The 18,170-nt window shown below is 40.3% G+C and overlaps 1 protein-coding gene and 1 non-coding gene across 2 annotated transcripts in view; both read right to left on the bottom strand.

Annotated features, from left to right (window-relative positions):
* Positions 1 to 2,635: 2,635 nt before the first annotated feature.
* TEX11 (testis expressed 11) overlaps positions 2,636 to 18,170 on the bottom strand; it is a 169,724-nt gene continuing 154,189 nt past the window's right edge. Inside the window, exons 25-29 of the mRNA XM_066357816.1 lie at positions 10,997 to 11,146; positions 9,362 to 9,470; positions 8,232 to 8,352; positions 3,352 to 3,516; positions 2,636 to 2,707 (exon numbers count right to left, since the gene is read on the bottom strand). Coding sequence (XP_066213913.1) covers positions 2,636 to 2,707; positions 3,352 to 3,516; positions 8,232 to 8,352; positions 9,362 to 9,470; positions 10,997 to 11,146 — 617 coding nt within the window. The remainder of the gene's footprint in view (positions 2,708 to 3,351; positions 3,517 to 8,231; positions 8,353 to 9,361; positions 9,471 to 10,996; positions 11,147 to 18,170) is intronic.
* Positions 14,794 to 14,897, bottom strand: LOC136386601 (U6 spliceosomal RNA). Its single transcript, XR_010747970.1, has one exon. It is a non-coding gene; the product is annotated as a U6 spliceosomal RNA (small nuclear RNA).

Raw genomic sequence — 18,170 nt, 5'->3', positions numbered from 1 at the left:
TTGATTCAAGCATCATCCTCAGATGGGGTTGATGGGTGAATCCCAGTCAGGGCACAAGCAGGAGTCTGCCTCACTACCTCTCCTCTCCTCTCACCTTAAAAAAAAAAAAAAATCAATGGATGCTACAACGAGTGAAAGTTTAATGAAAAACAGGATATTTGGTCTGAAAGTATCTTCCAGAAAGTACTTCATAATTACTTATCAATTACTAGATATCTGGTAGACACCATGTTACCTTTAACCAGTGATGGGACAAATTGACCTTGTGTGTCTGTTGGTATGCTGCTCTGAGAAGAACATACCACCTTTCTGGTATGCCTACTCAAAATGCATCAACTGAATCTAATCCTTAGGGAACATCAGATACATCCAAGTTGAATCATGCTACAAAGTAGCAAACTTGTACTCTTCAAAAATACCAAGGTCAAGCCCTGGCTGGTTGGCTCAGTGGTAGAGCATCGGCCTGGCGTGCAGGAGTCCCGGGTTCGATTCCTGGCCAGGAGAAGTGCCCATCTGCTTCTCCACCCCTTCCCCTCTCCTTCCTCTCTCTCTCTCTCTTCCCTCACAGCCAAGGCTCCAAGGCTCCAGTGGAGCCAAGTTGGCCCGGGTGCTGAGGATGGTTCTGTGGCCTCTGCCTCAGGCACTAGAATGGTCTGGTTGCATGCGGGAGTCTGACTGCCTCCCCGTTTCCAACTTCAGAAAAATACAAAACAACAACTACAAAAAAGACCCCAAGTTCATGAAAGATAAGGAAAGACTGGGAAACTGTTTCTCTTTGCAGGAGATGAAAGACACATGACAACTAGTGAAATCTGGATGGAGTCCCTATAGTGGTAGAATTGTATCACTGTGTCCTAATTTTGATGGTTGTACTACACTCATGTAGAAAAGTATTCCTGTTTTTAGGAAATACACACTGAGATTAAATGGTAATGGAGAGAAATGTCTGCAAACTAATCTCAGGTGGTTCAGAAAGAAACACACACAAAGAGAATAAAGCAATGCAGTAAAATGTTAACAAGTAGGGAAACTGGGTGAAGGTTGTATGACAATTATCTGTGCTTACTTGCACCTTCTCTGTAAGTATGAAAGTATTTCAAAATCAGCCCTGGCCGGTTGGCTAAGTAGACAGACCATTGGCCTGGCATGTGGAAGTCCCAGGTTCAATCCCTGGTCAGGGCACACAGGAAAAACTTCTCTTCTTTCCCTCTTCCCCTCTCCAGTGACTTGATTGGTTCAAGTGTCAGCTCTGGCTGCTGAGGATGGCTCAGGTTGATTAGAGGATAGGCCCCAGATGGGGTTGCTGATTGGATCTGGTCAGGGCACATGCAGGAGTCTGTCTCTTCTTAAAAAAAGAAAAAAAACCCCCAAGGTTGCAGGTTCGATCCGCAGTCATGGCACACATAGGAAGCAACCAAAGAATGCATAACCGGTGGAACAAATAAATGTTTCTTTTCCCTCTCCCCCCCCCTTACTCTTTCTCTAAAAAAATAAAAAAAAAACCTAGCTGCATAGCGCGGTTGGTTGGAGTGTCATCCCGAAGCGCAGAGGTTGCTGGTTTGGTTCCCTGGACAAGGCACACACAGGGGCAGCTCCATGTTCCTGTCTCTTGCTCTCCCTGCCTCTCTCAAAACAATTTTATTGGATTTATTGGGGTGACATTATGGTGAATGAAATCACATAGGTTTCAGGTGTGCAATTCCGTATTATCTGTATATTATACTGTGTTCACCCAAATTTCCTTCCATCACCACTTACCCCCCCCCCCGTTTCCCCTTTTCTACACCCCCACCCCTCTCCCTTTTGTAACCCCATACTGTTCTGAATTGTCTTCTCAATTCCTTCCTCTTTTCGTCCCGCCCTCCCGAACCACAGCCCGGGAGTGGGGACCTGACTCCTGACTTCAGTTCTCCAAAGGGCATGTGGCATGAGCAGACTTCTTACAGGGAGACAAGTTTCTGTTCAGAGGAAGAACATTTTGCCAATCAGACAGAAAATAGGTCAATTGAGCAAGCTTGGCAGTTCCCTGTCTAGGACATATTCTGACAGAAACCGGCCCAATCCACTCTGCAGGACATCACGGAGAGATTTCATGACAGTCTGTGGTTCTCCCTTATTGTCAGGTGTGGGGAATTCGAGCACTTCCGGAACAAAGTACAACCTGCGGCAGACTGGAACAAACACTCCTTTTTGTTCACACGGGGCATCTAGCTCTCACACGGGCTATTTCAATATGTAGTTTTTACCACATTTGAAAATTCATTTATTCCCTCCAAAATGAGCTGGTCACAGTGGTTGAGCTGATGCATTTATTTCAGAACATGAAATTTAAACATGAAAATAGGTCCTGAGAAACAGCAAACAAAAATTCATGAACACGCTTAACAGTATTTAATTCAAACAGTGTCTCAGGACCATGCTGTTGGCAGAGTGCTCGCTCCTGTGGTTCGTTCAGTGGTTGAGCTGATGCATTTATTTCAGAACATGAAATTTAAACATATGAAAATAGGTCCTGAGAAACAGCAAACAAAAATTCATGAACACGCTTAACAGTATTTAATTCAAACAGTGTCTCAGGACCATGCTGTTGGCAGAGTGCTCGCTCCTGTGGTTCGTTCGTTCGTTCCAGCAGTTCTCACTCTTCGTAATATTTTGTGCCCATGTACTTCCTTAATTCTTCCATCAGCTCACGATGCAGCACATTAACCTGGGAAAGAGAAGAGTAAATAGACATCTTGAGGGGAAATGATTTGGAAAAGCACCCCCGAGAATGGCACGTGAATCTAAGCTCCAGCCACGCCATGCTGAGGAGAAAATGCAGCCTCTCATGGGGAACAGGGGCCCCACGGTACCAGTCTGTTTTCTAGGAACAGGCAACTCCCATAAGGGAGGAGAGACCTAAAACATAAACGACCCTTTGCTTTTATTCGTTAACAAGACTCGTTCTCCACCAAGCCTCTCCTTAATTAGCTTAACGGCCCAGAAGTCTGCAACTGAGAATAAATAGTTCCCCCAGAAAACAGCTTTTTAAGAAGGTATCGCCGGAGGAGGCCTGTGCTCTGTGCGAGCCCGGACAGTGCTGAGTCTCCCTAGCACTCCCTCTCGGCCTTTGTCTTCATTAGATTCTGTTCGCTGCCCTGAAGTTCCCCGCTCACCGTCCCTCCTGCTTTTTGCTCTAAGAAGTGACTGTTTCTAGTTGCCTAACTTGCGGTTCTATGGAACCACTGAGAAGAACAGGGATCAAGAGCCTTTCCTCACTGGCAGGTGGCGTAGAGTCCCTCCTGGAAGCCCAGACCACCTCCCCGCCCTGCTCTGAGTCAGACCCCCCCCCCAGCTGTCTGCCCTCCTCACCTGAGCTTGGTAGCCTCCCCTGAGGGAGCCAAGGTGCTGGACAAAGCGCACTGTCAGGCCACTCCATTTCTCAGCAGACAGGTACTTTTTCATGCTATACATACATATCCCAGTATTCCAGGACATGATCATTAGCCAGAGAACCTCTACTTCTGGGTAGCCTTTCTGAAATCCAGAAATGATAGGTTTGCTGTCACAATCATTGCAGCACTGATGGCATCAGTGCCGTGTCCCATTGTTACAAAATAACAGGTGTGCTGCTAACATCAAGGACGGAGCCACAGCCTCCATGAGCTATCCTGGCCCCTGGACAGCGAGGCGCCGTGCCCCAAAGCTCGGTCAGCCCAGAGCAAGACCTCAGGAAGTGACATGGGTTGAAGACGCAATGAGGCCCACCTGGTCTGGGTCCTGGTCTCCTTGAAGCAGGAGAAAAACCTGTATCCTGTTCAGGGCTTTACTCGGCCAACAATTCCACCAGTTCCTACACCTCTGGTTATCAGATAAGCTTGTCAAGAAGCAATTTTATCCAGTCTCTTAATTTCCTTGATCTGAATAAGTTTGCGTTTGGAAAAGAAATTATATTAATATTTGTCTTTCTTTTTTTTTGCACACGCACATGCACAGACATATGTGTAGAGAGAGACACAGAGAGAGGTGCATTTTAAGGAAGTGTCTCACAAAATGCAGGAGCCAGCAAGTCTGAAATCTCTAGGGTAGGCCAGTAGGCCGTGAGTGAGTTCAGGTGAGAGCTGACGGTGCAATCTTGAGTCTGAAATCTGTATGGCAGGTCAGCAGGCCGGAAACTTATGCAGGATTTCTTTGTTACTGTCTTGAGGCAGAATTCTTTCTCCAGGAAAACTCAGTTCTTGACTTAAAGACAAAAACTGGTTATGGAGGGTGATCTATTTTACTTAGCATCAACTGATTGTATTTTTAAATAAATACTCATCTTTAGCGGTGACAATTATACCTGGCTATGACTAAAGGGTACATTTCTAAAATGGTCTTTGCCTTATGAGTGTCTCTAACATGGCTGTTCACAGGATTTTGTAATAGTGAGAAGGATTAGTCTAGGGAGCAACTTTCTTGTACAGGAGATGGACCACAAAGGGAACAGCCAAGTGCTCATCCCACATTAAAGTCCGTCAGCTACACGCCAGGTCTCAGGCCCTCGGAAGGGGAATGAGATACAAGACTTGGGCAGCACTTTCTTGCGAGTGTCAGTGACATCATCTCAGCTGTAAGTCACTCATTTGGGTCTATAAAAAATGACTATAAACAAAACACTATGAGAACAAGGGTGGTAAGGTGGACAAGACGAAGCTCTTATCCTAAAGGACACATAGTGCTTTGGGGGAGACAAGGATCCATGTATAAAGAGGACAAGATGTGTCATTAAGGGCTAGTCAAAGCAGCACAGGAAGCAGGCGTTCTTGTTCAGTACAAGAAATGAGTATTTCACTGGCACAGTCACAGGAGGTCTAGTTTCTCTACTTGACACGCCACCCCCCATCCTTGTCTACTTGGCAAACTTCTTTTTCTTCAAATTCACAAGCAGAGTTAGTCCTGTTTCTCTGTTCCCATAGCAAAGGTTACATTTCTGTAACACAACTTATCAGGCTGTTTTGAAACTGCTTATATATTTATCTCCTGCTCTTGATCTCCATAAGGCACATTTTTCTTGTTCATCTTTGTAGCCTCACAATCCAACACTGCCTGGCCCTTGACAAGGACATAATGTAATAGATGTTTGTTGAGTGAATGAATCAACAAATGAACAAAAGAAATCTGCTATGTAGTCAAATGCACCCTACCCAGTGAGGCTTTCTGACTCTCCCGGGACTTTGTTCACAGCACCAGGACGGCACGTGTAGCACTGTGTCTCCTCTACTAGGCTGGGAGTGCCTTCAAGGCAAAATGGCATTACCTTTGTATATTCACAGCCTGGTCAGTGTCTGACAATGCTGTGATTTTACCTGAACTAACAAACTGAGCAAACAAACATGGTCTTCGGAAGACAGAACACACGTTCTTTTCAAGTGCCCATGGAACCTATACCAAGACAGATCATATCCTGGGCTGTAAAATATATCTCAAAAAAGTTAAATAATTAAAATAATAAAAGTTGGTTAGAGTGTCATCCGGAAGCATGGAGGATGCTGGTTCAATCCCCGGTCAGGGCACATACAGGAAGGATAGAATGTTCTTGTCTCTCCCTCTCTCTCTCCCCCTTCCCTACTCACTAAAGTCAATCAATCAAAAAATAAATAAAAACAAAATAAAATAATAAAAACTGTGTTCTCTGACAAGATGGAATAAAACTAGAATTCAATAACAGAAAGATAATAAAATCTGTAAACATTCAGAAATTAAGCAACACACTTCTAAGTAATCTATAGGTCAAAGAAAAGTCTCAAGGAAAATAAAAGATACACTGAAGTAAATGAAAATGAAAATGAAACATAACAAAATTTGTGGGACACAGCCAAAGCAGCACCCAGAGGGAAATTCAGAGCACTAAATATGTATGGTAGGATAAAGGAAAAGTCTTGGTGGAGGTGCAGGAGACAGAGTGGCAACCCAGAACACTAAAGTTCCTGGTTCAAAATCCCGATGTCACTGGCTCAGCTTGAGTCACCCAGTCAAGGCACATATGAGAAGCAATCAATGAACAATTAAAGTGAAGCAACTATGAGCTGAAGCACTCTCTCCTCCTTCTCTCTTCCCCTCTCCCCCTTCCTCAAATGAATAAATAAAAAATGGCCCTGGCAAATTGGCTCAGTGATAGAGCATTGGCCCGGCATGTGGAAATCCTAGTTTTGATTCCCAGTCAGGGCTCACAGAAGTGACCGTCTGCTTCTCCACCCCTCTCTTCTCCTCCTGCAGCCATAGCTTGAATGGTTTGAGCAAAAGTTGGCCCCAGATGCTGAGGATTGCTCCATGGCCTTGTCTCAGGCGCTAAAATAGCCCTGTTGCTGACCAATGGAACAGCAGCCCAAATAGGCAGAGCATCACCTGGTAGAGGGTTTGCTGGGTGGATCCCCATTGGGGCACATGTAAGAGTCTGTTTCTGCCTCCCTACCTCTCATTTAATTAAAAATAAAATAAAATAAATAAAAGAAAAAAGAAAAAGTCTTAAATTAATAATATAAGTTCTCATCTCAAGAACCTAGAAAAAGAAAAGCAAACTAAATGCAAAGTAAACATAGTAAAGTAAATAATAAAGATAAGAGCAGAAATCAATGAAATTGAAAACAAAGACAGCAGAGAAAATCAATGGAGCTGGTTTTTTGAAAAGGTGGGGAAAATTTAACTTCGGGGAAGAATGACAGAAAAAAGGGATGACATAAATTATCAATATCAAGAATGATATTACTACAGACATTGCACACATGAAAATAACAAGGGAATACTATAAAGAACCCTATACACATATATTTGACATCTTAGATGAAATGGATCTCTTCACTGAAAAACAAAGTTACCACAACTCTCCCAATATAAAATGGATAGTTTGAACAGTTTTATAACTATTTAGGAAATTTAATTTATAATTTAAAAACTCTTGAAAAAAAAATCTCCAGGCCCAGAGTGTTTCGGTGGAGAATACTACCAAACAATTAGAAAAGAACTACATAAATTCTACACCATCTTTTCCAAAAATATAAAAAAGGAGGGAACATAACCCAAAACCAGACAAAGACAGGACATAAGAAGAAAACTACAGGCCAGTATCGTTCATGAATATAGATGAAGGATCTTTTACAAAATTACTGGTAAATAGAATCTAGCAATATGCAAAAATAATTATATACTATTACCATGTAGAATTTATTTCAAGGATGCAAAGCTTGTTCAATATTTAAAATCAGTCAATGTAATCCACCATATTAGCAGGTTAAGGGGGGGAATCACATGATCATATCAGTTGATGCAGGAAAAGTATGCGACAAAATTCAACACTCATTCAGAAAAAAAAAGGAATAGAGAGAATCTCATCAACTTGCTAGAAGAATAACAGTTCTACCTGGTTTTAAAAATAAAAAATAGGCCTTGGCCTGACCAGTGGATACAGCGTTGGAGTGGGATGTGGAGGACCCAGGTTCAAGACCCTGAGGTCATCAGCTTGAATGCAGGCTCACCTAGTTCGAGCAAGGGGTCACTCGGTCTGATGAATGCCCGCGGTCAAGGCACACATGAGAAATCACTCAATGAACAACTATGGTACCGCAACGAGGAATTGATGCTTCTCATCTCTCTCCCTTCCTGTCTGTCTGTCCCTATCTGTCCCTCTGTCTGACTCTGTTGGTCACAAACCCAAAAAAAGGCCCTGGTCAGTTAGCTCAGTGGATAGAGCACTGGCCTGGCTTGCGGACATCAGGGTTCCATCTCTGGTCAGGGTATATAAGAGAAGTGACCATCTGCTTCTTATTCCCACTCTCTCCCCCTTCTCTATCTTCCCCTCTCTTAGCCAGTGGCTCGGTTGGTTCAAGCGTCAGCCTCAGGTACTGAGGATTGCTTGGTTGATTCCAGTCCCAGAAGGGTAATGCCAGGTGGATCCCAGTTGGGGAACATGCAAGAGTCTGTCTCACCATCTCCCCTCCTCTCACTTAGAAAAAGTACAAAATAACCCAAAATGCCAGGTGGTACTGCTATTTTGACCTTATCCATAGTAAACTTACTTATATTAGAAACTTTCTACTATTAACTATGTATATTTCATAAACCCAGGAAAATTTTGTAGCATGTAACTATATTGTAATATGAATTTATTTACCCTAGAACTCCTATCAGAAAGCATTAGTCTATGTAATTTCTAATACACAAGACAGTTCAGATCTTTAAAATTAGCTGAAAGTTTGTAACCCTGTTTGACTTACGGTACGGCTCATCAAGTTCAAAGCCCCTTCAAAATAGCCCCTAATTTCTTCCAGGGGACACAGTTCTACATTTGGCACCCCTTCTGGCAATAAGATGTTGATCAGGTTGTGCAGACAGTTGCTGAAATCAAAAAGAGAAAATTCATCCCATAAGGAAAGAAATCATTGGCTTCGTGGCTAAGATGAGTAAAATCTGGACGTTATCCCAGACTAAAAGCTTCAAAACATGTCTGTTCTTCCCTCAATTTTATCTGGCCTCCAACCTCAGAAGACAGATTTTTGAAGCTATAAAGGGGACTGACCAATCTTTCCTTTTATTATAGTTGTCTTTCACTTATTTTTTTAGCTTCTTACACTAAGGTGTTGTGGCTATTTAATATATTTTATGAACTGGTTGAATCTACAAGCACTTTACATCCTGAAATGGGCAATAAAATTGGGATTTAAATTGGAAATAATTCCAGGAGAAATGTCTCTCAAATCTCAGAAAAGGAGTACTGTAATGATGTTTCCAGAGAAAAATCATATAACATCTATTTTTCTCCATGTCTAGGCACAGAAAACACAAAATCTCTAATAAATAATATATTATGGCTCACGATTTGGGTCTGCTATGCCCCGTGTCAGCTAGCATATTCAGCAAATCTCCTCCTTTAATAAAACTCTTCAAAATTCAAAAAAAATATTATGTACAGCACTTATTGGCCCTCATAGAAAGGTGCTTAGAAAAAAAACTGAGGCAAACATAGCAAAATGTTAACATTTGTTATACTTTGGTGGGAAATACACTGTTGTTATATTATTTTCTGTCTACATTGGGCATATTTAGTAATGAAATGAAGAAAGGTTCCTAATAATTTTAGTATATAAATACTCTCACAAAGAAGCAATTTCCCCCCCTCTTTTTCTCCTTTGGGAAAACCAGAGTCCTTGACTTAGCAAATTCTTAATCTATAATACAACTCTGAATATGGATCTGTTCTGAAGGTTTTTAGTTCAGAAGTTATAGGAGTGCCCTGATCCTCTTTAAATTGGGCCAGTTGAGTATGATGGATGACTTGTGAGGCACTGACTACGGCTCTTTTGGCTATCAAAAAGCCTGGATACAGTGTTAAGTTACAATTACTAACCTGTATTTCAAAAGATTCATTGGTTCCTTTGTTCTGTAGACCAGTAAAACCCTTTTCAAGGCCTCTAGAGCAATGGAAGGGTAATGTGCAGGCTTTTCCATTGCTAATACTACAGGAAGGGAAGGAAGAAAGGCTGTGAATGCCATAATCTCATCCATCACAGTTTTCATCCCAGGCTACAACTTGCTTTCTCTAAAACTGACCTGAGACAGATCAGCAGAAGCGAATACACACATATACACACACACACAAATTTATAAACCACTGAATCCATGGTGGTTTTCAGAGATATCTTCTACTTTCTGGGCAGAAAACATAGTAGGATCAACAAGTGGTATCTTTTATTCAGCAAATATCAACAGAGAACTTCCTGTTTCTCTGACCCTGCACATAGTAATCTAGGTGAAGCAATAACCTTATAAACCAGAGTCAAGGATGGGCACACTAGGACAGAAACAGAAAGCAGATCAGTAAAAGGACACTAATCAAATATTGAGTCACAGTACCATTTACTGTTTTTGTCTGATACTAAAAACAGGCAACACTTGACATGAGAGTGAGTGCTCAAGAGATAACAGACCCTAAAACCTACAGATGCATCTACTGGAGCTCTAGAATTGCAGTTCCTTTATATAACGAGTAGTGGTAACCATCACGTGTCCATAAAGTATATGCCATCTGCTCCATGTCTCTAGGAATTCTGCCTTGGCAAGACAAGGAAAAGCAAATGTGACTCTTGTGCACTTGGGGTTACTTAATACTTTTATTAGCCACACACAGAGGCTCTGGAGGTAGGTGAAAGATAAAAAGAGAAGATAATTAAGCCATTTCTTGCTCTAGACCCTACAGAGCAGGGTAGTCAACCTTTTTATACCTACCGCCCACTTTTGTATCTCTGTTAGTAGTAAGATTTTCTAACCGCCCACAGGTTCCACAGTAATGGTGATTTATAAAGTAGGGAAGTAACTTTACTTTATAAAATTTATAAAGCAGAGTTACAGCAAGTTAAAGCATATAATAATAATTACGTACCAAGTACTTTATGAGGATTTTCGCTAAGTTTGGCAGAATAAATCTTTATAAAACAACTTACTATAGTTAAATCTATCTTTTTATTTATACTTTGGTTGCTCTGCTACCACCCACCATGAAAGCTGGAATGCCCACTAGAAGGCGGTAGGGACCAGGTTGACTACCACTGCTATGGAGGCTTTAGGCTCCCAAATACCACTTATAGGCCAACCAGAAATTTGAGAGTGGCAATTACATTAAAAATATTGCTAATATTTTTCTGTATACTTTAATAAAATGCTAGGATTACATCACCTTTGATTAATAAAGCAGTCATTTATATTTCTATCTAGCTGAGCAAAACTAAGCTTGAGCTCCCCCTATTGTGTAATTATAGAATCCAATTCCACACATAGAATAAATATAAGCATCTATTGTGAGCAATGCACTTAGCCAGGGTTTATAAGTACAGCAAATATAAGTAATTATTGTTCATGGTCCTAAGGAGCTTAGTAATCTTTTATATAGAAGAAGATAAATGCACAAATGATTATAATATAAAATGGTTCAAGAATGCCATTAGATAACGAAAAACATAGTGCTATTAGGAAATGTAGCTCTTACGTGCGATTGTTTCAAGTGCTTTGATTTCGAGATTAGGCTCATTCCACACCGATTCCAGGAAGATGTTCAGTGATGCATCATTCTTCTTGGATCTAGCTTCAAACTCATACAGCATAAGCAGTGTATCACATGGATTATTGGAGAAGTTCCCTAAGAAAGAGGCAAAAACGTAGCATTCTCTGCAATTACATTTCATTACGCTTGAGGAAAATTAATTTTACTTACAATTTGAAGCTTTACCCCAGCTTCTGTGGACACATTTTTTATATTTTTAAATCTATAAACTCACTACCTGACCTGTGGTGGTGCAGTGGATAAAGTGTTGACCTGGAATGCTGAGGTTGTTGGTTTGAAACCCTGGGCTTGCCTGGTCAGGCACATATGGGAGTTAATTGATGCTTTCTGCTCCTCCCCCTCCATCTTTCTCCCCGCCCCCTCTAAAATGAATAAATAAAATATATTAAAAACTCTATAAATACACCAATACTTTCAGCATCCTGTATTGCAATCATTAGCATTGCCTATATTTCCTAAAGTTATTGCCATGATGTTCTTCAGAAGCCTGAAAAAGTCCTGCTGTTATTGAGTTCATATCCAATGTTTACCTGTCTCACTTTAATGACTGAATTAACTGGAAGATGCAGTGTTGTACAAACTAACTGGTTTTATTTTAAGCAAAGAAAAGTTTCTAAATTGTTCCATTTAGTCAGATAACAATATTTCTTGGGTTATCACCATGGGCAAGATCTTGTATGAGGTGGCAAATACCACACTGTGTGAGACGGTTTTCATTCACAGTTAGGTTGAACTTATAAAAAAGTGTTGAGATATAGCATACATACAATATACTGAATGACGTACATTAATCTTAAATAGCTTGATGAAGTTTTATGTTTAATGTAACCATGACCGAGGATCATGATAATGAATATTTACAAAACTCGTTTCTTTCTAGTCAATATCACCTTAGCACAGTTAACGACTATTTTGACTTTTATCACTATTGATTATTATCACCTATTCTTTTCTTTTTTTTTTTTTTTGTATTTTTCTGAAGCTGGAAACGGGGAGAGACAGTCAGACAGACTCCCGCATGCGCCAGACCGGGATCCACCCCGCACGCCCACCAGGGGGCGATGCTCTGCCCACCAGGGGGCGATGCTCTGCCGCGACCAGAGCCACTCTAGCGCCTGGGGCAGAGGCCAAGGAGCCACCCCCAGAGCCCGGGCCATCTTTGCTCCAATGGAGCCTTGGCTGCGGGAGGGGAAGAGAGAGACAGAGAGGAAGGAGGGGGGGGTCGAGAAGCAAATGGGCGCTTCTCCTATGTGCCCTGGCCGGGAATCGAACCCGGGACTTCTGCACGCCAGGCCGACGCTCTACTGCTGAGCCAACCGGCCAGGGCTATCACCTATTCTTTTAAAAAAATTCTTAAATTTATTGGGGTAACATGGGTTAATAAAATTATTTAGGTTTCAAATGTACAATTCTATAATGTATCATCTGCATATCGTATTGATTGTTTATACCAAGTCAAATCTCATTTTATCACCATTTATTCCCCCTTTCCCCTCTTCTACCCCATTCTCCTTCCCTCTTGTAATCCCCATACTTTCATCTGTGCCTATGAGGTTTTCTCTTTGCTTAATACCTTAACCTTTTTTACCCACCCTCTCAACCACCATTCCCTCTGACAGCTGTCATTCTGTTCTTGTAACTATGAGTCTGTTTCTATTTTGCTTATTACTTCATTGTGTTCATTAGATTCCACATAGATATAAAATCACATGGTGCATGTGTTTCTCTGACTGGTTCATTTCATTTAGCTTAATACTATCCAGGTCCATCCAAGCTGCCAAAAGGTAAGATTTCTTTCTTTTTTACAGTTATTGTCTGTTCTTGAACTTCATTGCTAGTACACAGATATATAATCAACTTTTGAATATTGGTCTTGTATCCTATAACTTGCTAAAATCACTTATTAGTCCCAGTAACTTTCTGTCGATATTTTGGGATTTTCTACATAAACAATCATGTCATCTCCATGCAAACAGAGATGGTTTTATTTATTCCTTATCACTCCACAAGCATACCTCACTTTATTGTGTTTTGCTTTAACAAGTGAAAACCAATTAATGTAATACAGTATATCAATAAAGTAAGAAGCAGATACTAAATGATCATTATCAATTGAGTCAGGAAATCATTTGACAAAATCCAGTATCTTTTCCTGATTAAAAAACATGAACAAACCAGGAATAGAAGGGAACTTCCTCAACCTGATAAAGGGCACCTGAAAAACACAGTTCACAACATACTTAATGGTGAAATACTGAATTCTTTCTCTTTAAGATTAAGAACAAGTCGAGGAGGCCTACTTTCCCAATGCTATTCAACATTGTTCTAGAAGTTCTAGCTAAAGAAATTAGACAAGAAAAAGAAACAAAAGACATCTAGAAAAGAAGTAGTGAAACTCTCTCTATTTATACACAATGAGATCTTGTAAATAGACCCCTAGTGAGTCCAATAAAATACCATTAGAATACAAAAATCAATTCCACTCCTATATAATAGCAATAAACAAACTGAAAATAAGACTAAGAAAACAACTCCATTTATAACAGCATGAATAAGAATAAAATACTTAGGAATAAATTAAATAAAGTAAGTGCTAAACTTGTACATTGAAAGAAATTTTAAAAGATGTAAATAAAGAACTTAAAAAGAATAAAAATAAAATATGAAATGAAAACAATATTCCACACTTATGGCTTAGAAGATTTAACATTGTTAAAATGGTAATAGTCCCCAGTATAGTCTACAGATACAACAGAATTCCTATCAGTATTCTAGCTTGCTTTTTTTCTTTTTGATTAAATTAAAATGACCAGGTTCTGGGCTGAGACCATACATATAAATATATAAACCTGGCAGGTTAGCTCAGCTGGTTAGAGCATTATCCCAGTATGCCAAGGTTGTGGGTTCAATCCCCAGTTTAGGCAAATACAAGAATCAACCAATAGAAAAAAATCTATCTATCTATCTATCTATCTATCTATCTATCTATCTATCTATCTATCATCTATCTAGATATATAGAGACAACCATTTGCCTTGCCAGCTAAACAGCTAAAGCGAATTTCTGCTGATAGAGGACCCATGCCGGACTTCAATCTAAGGCTCTTAGGCTTGCCCTGGTTGCCATAACCACGAAAACTTTCAATGATGGCACTTGGTGAATACTTTACCGCAAGGTCAAAATGACAGCACCGGAGGTACAGAAAATTCTTCCCTGCAATGAGTTACAAAAACAACTAAAGGTTTTTTTCCATCTTCATGTTTTTGAGATAAAATTTTTACTAGATCACAAAATAAATAGCTTAAAAAGATCTAATCACTAAGATGACTTCTAGGTTTAACTTAAAAAATATGGCATGCTCAGCCCTGGCCGGTTGGCTCAGTAGTAGAGCATCGGTCTGGCGTGCAGGAGTCCTGGGTTCGATTCCCGGCCAGGGCACACAGGAGAGGCGCCATCTGCTTCTCCACCCCTTCCCCTCTCCCCTTCCTTTCTGTCTCTCTCTTCCCCTCCCGCAGCCAAGGCTCCATTGGAGCAAAGTTGGCCCGGGCGCTGAGGATGGCTCTACAGCCTCTGCCTCAGGCACTAGAATGGCTCTGGTTGCAACAGAGCTGCGGCGCCCCAGATGGGCAGAGCACTGCCCCCTGGTGGGCATGCCGGTTGGATCTCCGTCTGGCGCATGCAGGAGTCTGTCTGACTGCCTCCCCGTTTCCAACTTAAGAAAAAAAAAAATGGAATGCTCCACAAATTTGTGTGTCATCCTTGCACAGGGACCATGCTGACCTTCTCTGTCATTCCAACTAACTGCATGTGCTGCTGAAGGGAGCACTTTAGACTTTCTGGTGCCACAGCAGCATTTCATTAATAAATATTTATTAATCTTCATTATGTGCCAGCTACAGTGTTAGGAGGTAGGGATAGAGAATTAACAAGACATAGCTTCTCTGCCTGCAGAGAACTTTGATTCTAGTTAGAGAGACAAACAATAAACAATATATAACATAATATCATGTAGTGATGTATATTGTAAAGAAAAAATACAGAAGGTAGATAGTGGTGAAAGTTGTTATTTTAGAAAGAATGTGGTTAGAAAAGACCTCTGTGAGGCAGAGTGGCACTTGAGCAGAGGATGTGGGGGAGCAAGCCATATCACTATCCACGAGAGGAATGTTTTAGGTAAAGGGAATGGCAAATGCAGAGGTCCAGAGGCAGGAAAGTATAAGCTATTACTGATACAGTAGGGCTAGAGTACAGTAAGCTGAGAAGCAGAGTGATGGGAGACAAAGGAAGAGATGTACCCAAGGACCAGATAATCTATGGCCTTGTAGATCATGGTAAGGACTTCGGATTTTGAGTCTAAGTAAATGAAACATACAAGAGTACTGGCATGACCTGACTTATGTTACATAAGTCAGACTGCATACTCTAGAGTAGTGTTACATACTCTAGCTGCTCTGTTTACAGAGCTACTGCATTCACAGAGGGGCAAGAATGAAAACACAGAGGATAGTAAGTAAGCTATTACTGTGGTTCAGGTGAGAAATGAAGTAGATCGGACTCAACTGATAGTGATGGCCTGATTTGTTGTTGGAAAGGGGCACAACACAAATCACACTACTTTTAGCCTCACCTTCCACTTACAACACTTGAATAACAGATAATTACAAAACTAACAATGTTCTCTGATACTCATGGAATTTGTTTATTCCATTCCCACAGCTTTTCCTATTCACTCTTCAAGAGTAAGTTCAAGTACTACCTTTTGGAATGTGTAATTTCTTCCTCACTGGTTCCACACATTTTATTTCTTTCAGTGAAGTTATTTCATTTTGCTTTGTATATGTGTAATAGATTATAGATTATGTGTCTGATCTCCTTTCTTCTGTAAATGTTTTTTTTTTTTTTTACAGAGACAGAGAAAGAGTCAGAGAGAGGAATAGAAAGGGACAGACAGACAGGAATGGAGAGAGATGAGAAGCATCAATCATTAGTTTTTTGTTGTAACACCTTAGTTGTTCATTGATTGCTTTCTCATATGTGCCTTGACCATGGGCCTTCAGCAGACTCAGTAACCCCTTGCTTGAGCCAGCAACCTTGGGTCCAAGCTGGTGAGCTTTGCTCAAACCAGATGAGCCTGCACTCAAGCTGGTGACCTCGGGATCTCGAACCTGGGTCCTCCGCATCCCAGTCCGATGCTCCATCCACTGCGCCACTGCCTGGTCAGGCCACTGTAAATGTCTTGAAGGACAGAAACAGTAACACATTTCCTATGTTTCCACAATACCTAGTAACCTCTAGGAATTAATAAACTTTGTAGGATAAATGTGGTTAAGCTGCTTTCCTTAGGTCACTAATATAACGGCATGTCAGGGCTAGTTCTTTGTTAAGAGCCAATTCCTGCAGCACTAAGACTTCAGTGACTGTACATACATTTCTTCATTAACTAGGATTTGGAACAGATTTTTAAATGATTTATGTCGTCCAATTTCCCCCCAGGAGCTTATGATTCACCAACTTAGCACTTTTCCTTAATTTGTCTATTTACAGTTGGTAGCTTAATGTTTTATTTACATTACTCACATGCTGGGCTCATAATTTTAGGCATTATTTTATTAGAGATACCCAAGCCTAAGAAATGTAATCTTTTAAGAAGTCAGATTCATTTTTCTAAATGTATTTTTGTTTTAATTATTAAAGTACTATTTGTTCATTGAAAACTTCAAACAATAGACAAGTAAAATAAAAAGACTCCAAACTCACTAATTTTTGTTCCAATAGGTCGTAAATGTTTAGTTTGGTGTGTATCCTTCCAAGACTTTGTATATGATATATATATATATATATATTCATATGTATTTTTGTGTATATGTATATATATGGCTGTGTTAGGTATTGGATATATGAAGGTAAGCAAAAGCAGACATAGGATATGTCTTCATGAAGCTTTCACTCTAGTGTATATATACACAAATATGAATGCACATATTTTCAAAATAAAAATGGAATAAGAAAAGGCCAACCAAAGTACACACTCCAAGTAAGGAGCACACCCCAATTTGCAAATTCTTTATCAACAATAATAGGAACAAAGTTTTCAGGCTGGTAGAAGGAACTTGTCTGGATTTGGTTTGGTTTTGAGAAGCAGAGGAAAAAGGGCTGAAGAGTGAACAGGAGGTCAGTGAGGCAGCTGAGAAGAAAGAATCTTTGTATTAAGAGAAGCCTCACAGGTGTCTATATCCACTGGCTGAGAAAATGTAGAGATGGCAAGAACCCACACACACAGCTGTAGACTGTAAGTCCTGTATAAACTTCTGTTAGCCTGGATCCTGGCCCTTGCCTCCTCTCCACATGAATCTCCTGCAAAAAGTTTTTCTAAAGGAAAAGTACCACAATTAAAGATAGGTTATCACAACTCAACAGTGAACAACTAAGAACCCGATTTAAAAAGGGGTTAAAGACTTAAATAGACATTTCTGCACAAAAGGTATACAAATGTCCAACAGACAGATGAAAAGGTGCTTCAAATCACTAATAATCACATACATGCAAATCAAAACCACAGCAAGACATCATCTCACACCTGTCAGGATGGCTGTTATCAAACAAAAGATATCAAGTGTTGGCAATGTAGCAGAAAGATTGGAACATTTGTATATTATTGGTGGGAAGGCAAAATGACATAGTCACTATAGAAAACAGTATAGCAGTTCCTCCAAAACTTAAAAACAGAACTACCATATGATCCAGCAATCCCACTTCTGGTATTTATCCAAAAGAATTGAAATAAGAATGTTGATGAGATATTATTAGCATGCCCATGTTTATTGCAGTACTATTCACAATAGGTGCAATATGGAAACAGCCTAAAAGTTCGTTGAGGGATGAATGAAGAAAATGGAATATGCACACATAATGGAAAACTCTGTAAAACGTGACATGGATGAACTTTGAGGACATTATGCTAAATGAGATTAGTCATACTGCACGATTCCACTTATATGAGGAATCTAAAATTTGGATCTATCACATTCATAGAATCAAAGAGTGGAGTGGCGGTCGCCAGGAACTGGAGGGAGAAGAAATGAAGAGTTGCTGATCAATA

The sequence above is a fragment of the Saccopteryx leptura genome, chromosome X (genome assembly GCF_036850995.1).
Source record: "Saccopteryx leptura isolate mSacLep1 chromosome X, mSacLep1_pri_phased_curated, whole genome shotgun sequence".
Taxonomy (NCBI): domain Eukaryota; kingdom Metazoa; phylum Chordata; class Mammalia; order Chiroptera; family Emballonuridae; genus Saccopteryx; species Saccopteryx leptura.
This window is presented reverse-complemented; position numbering and strand designations above follow the sequence as displayed.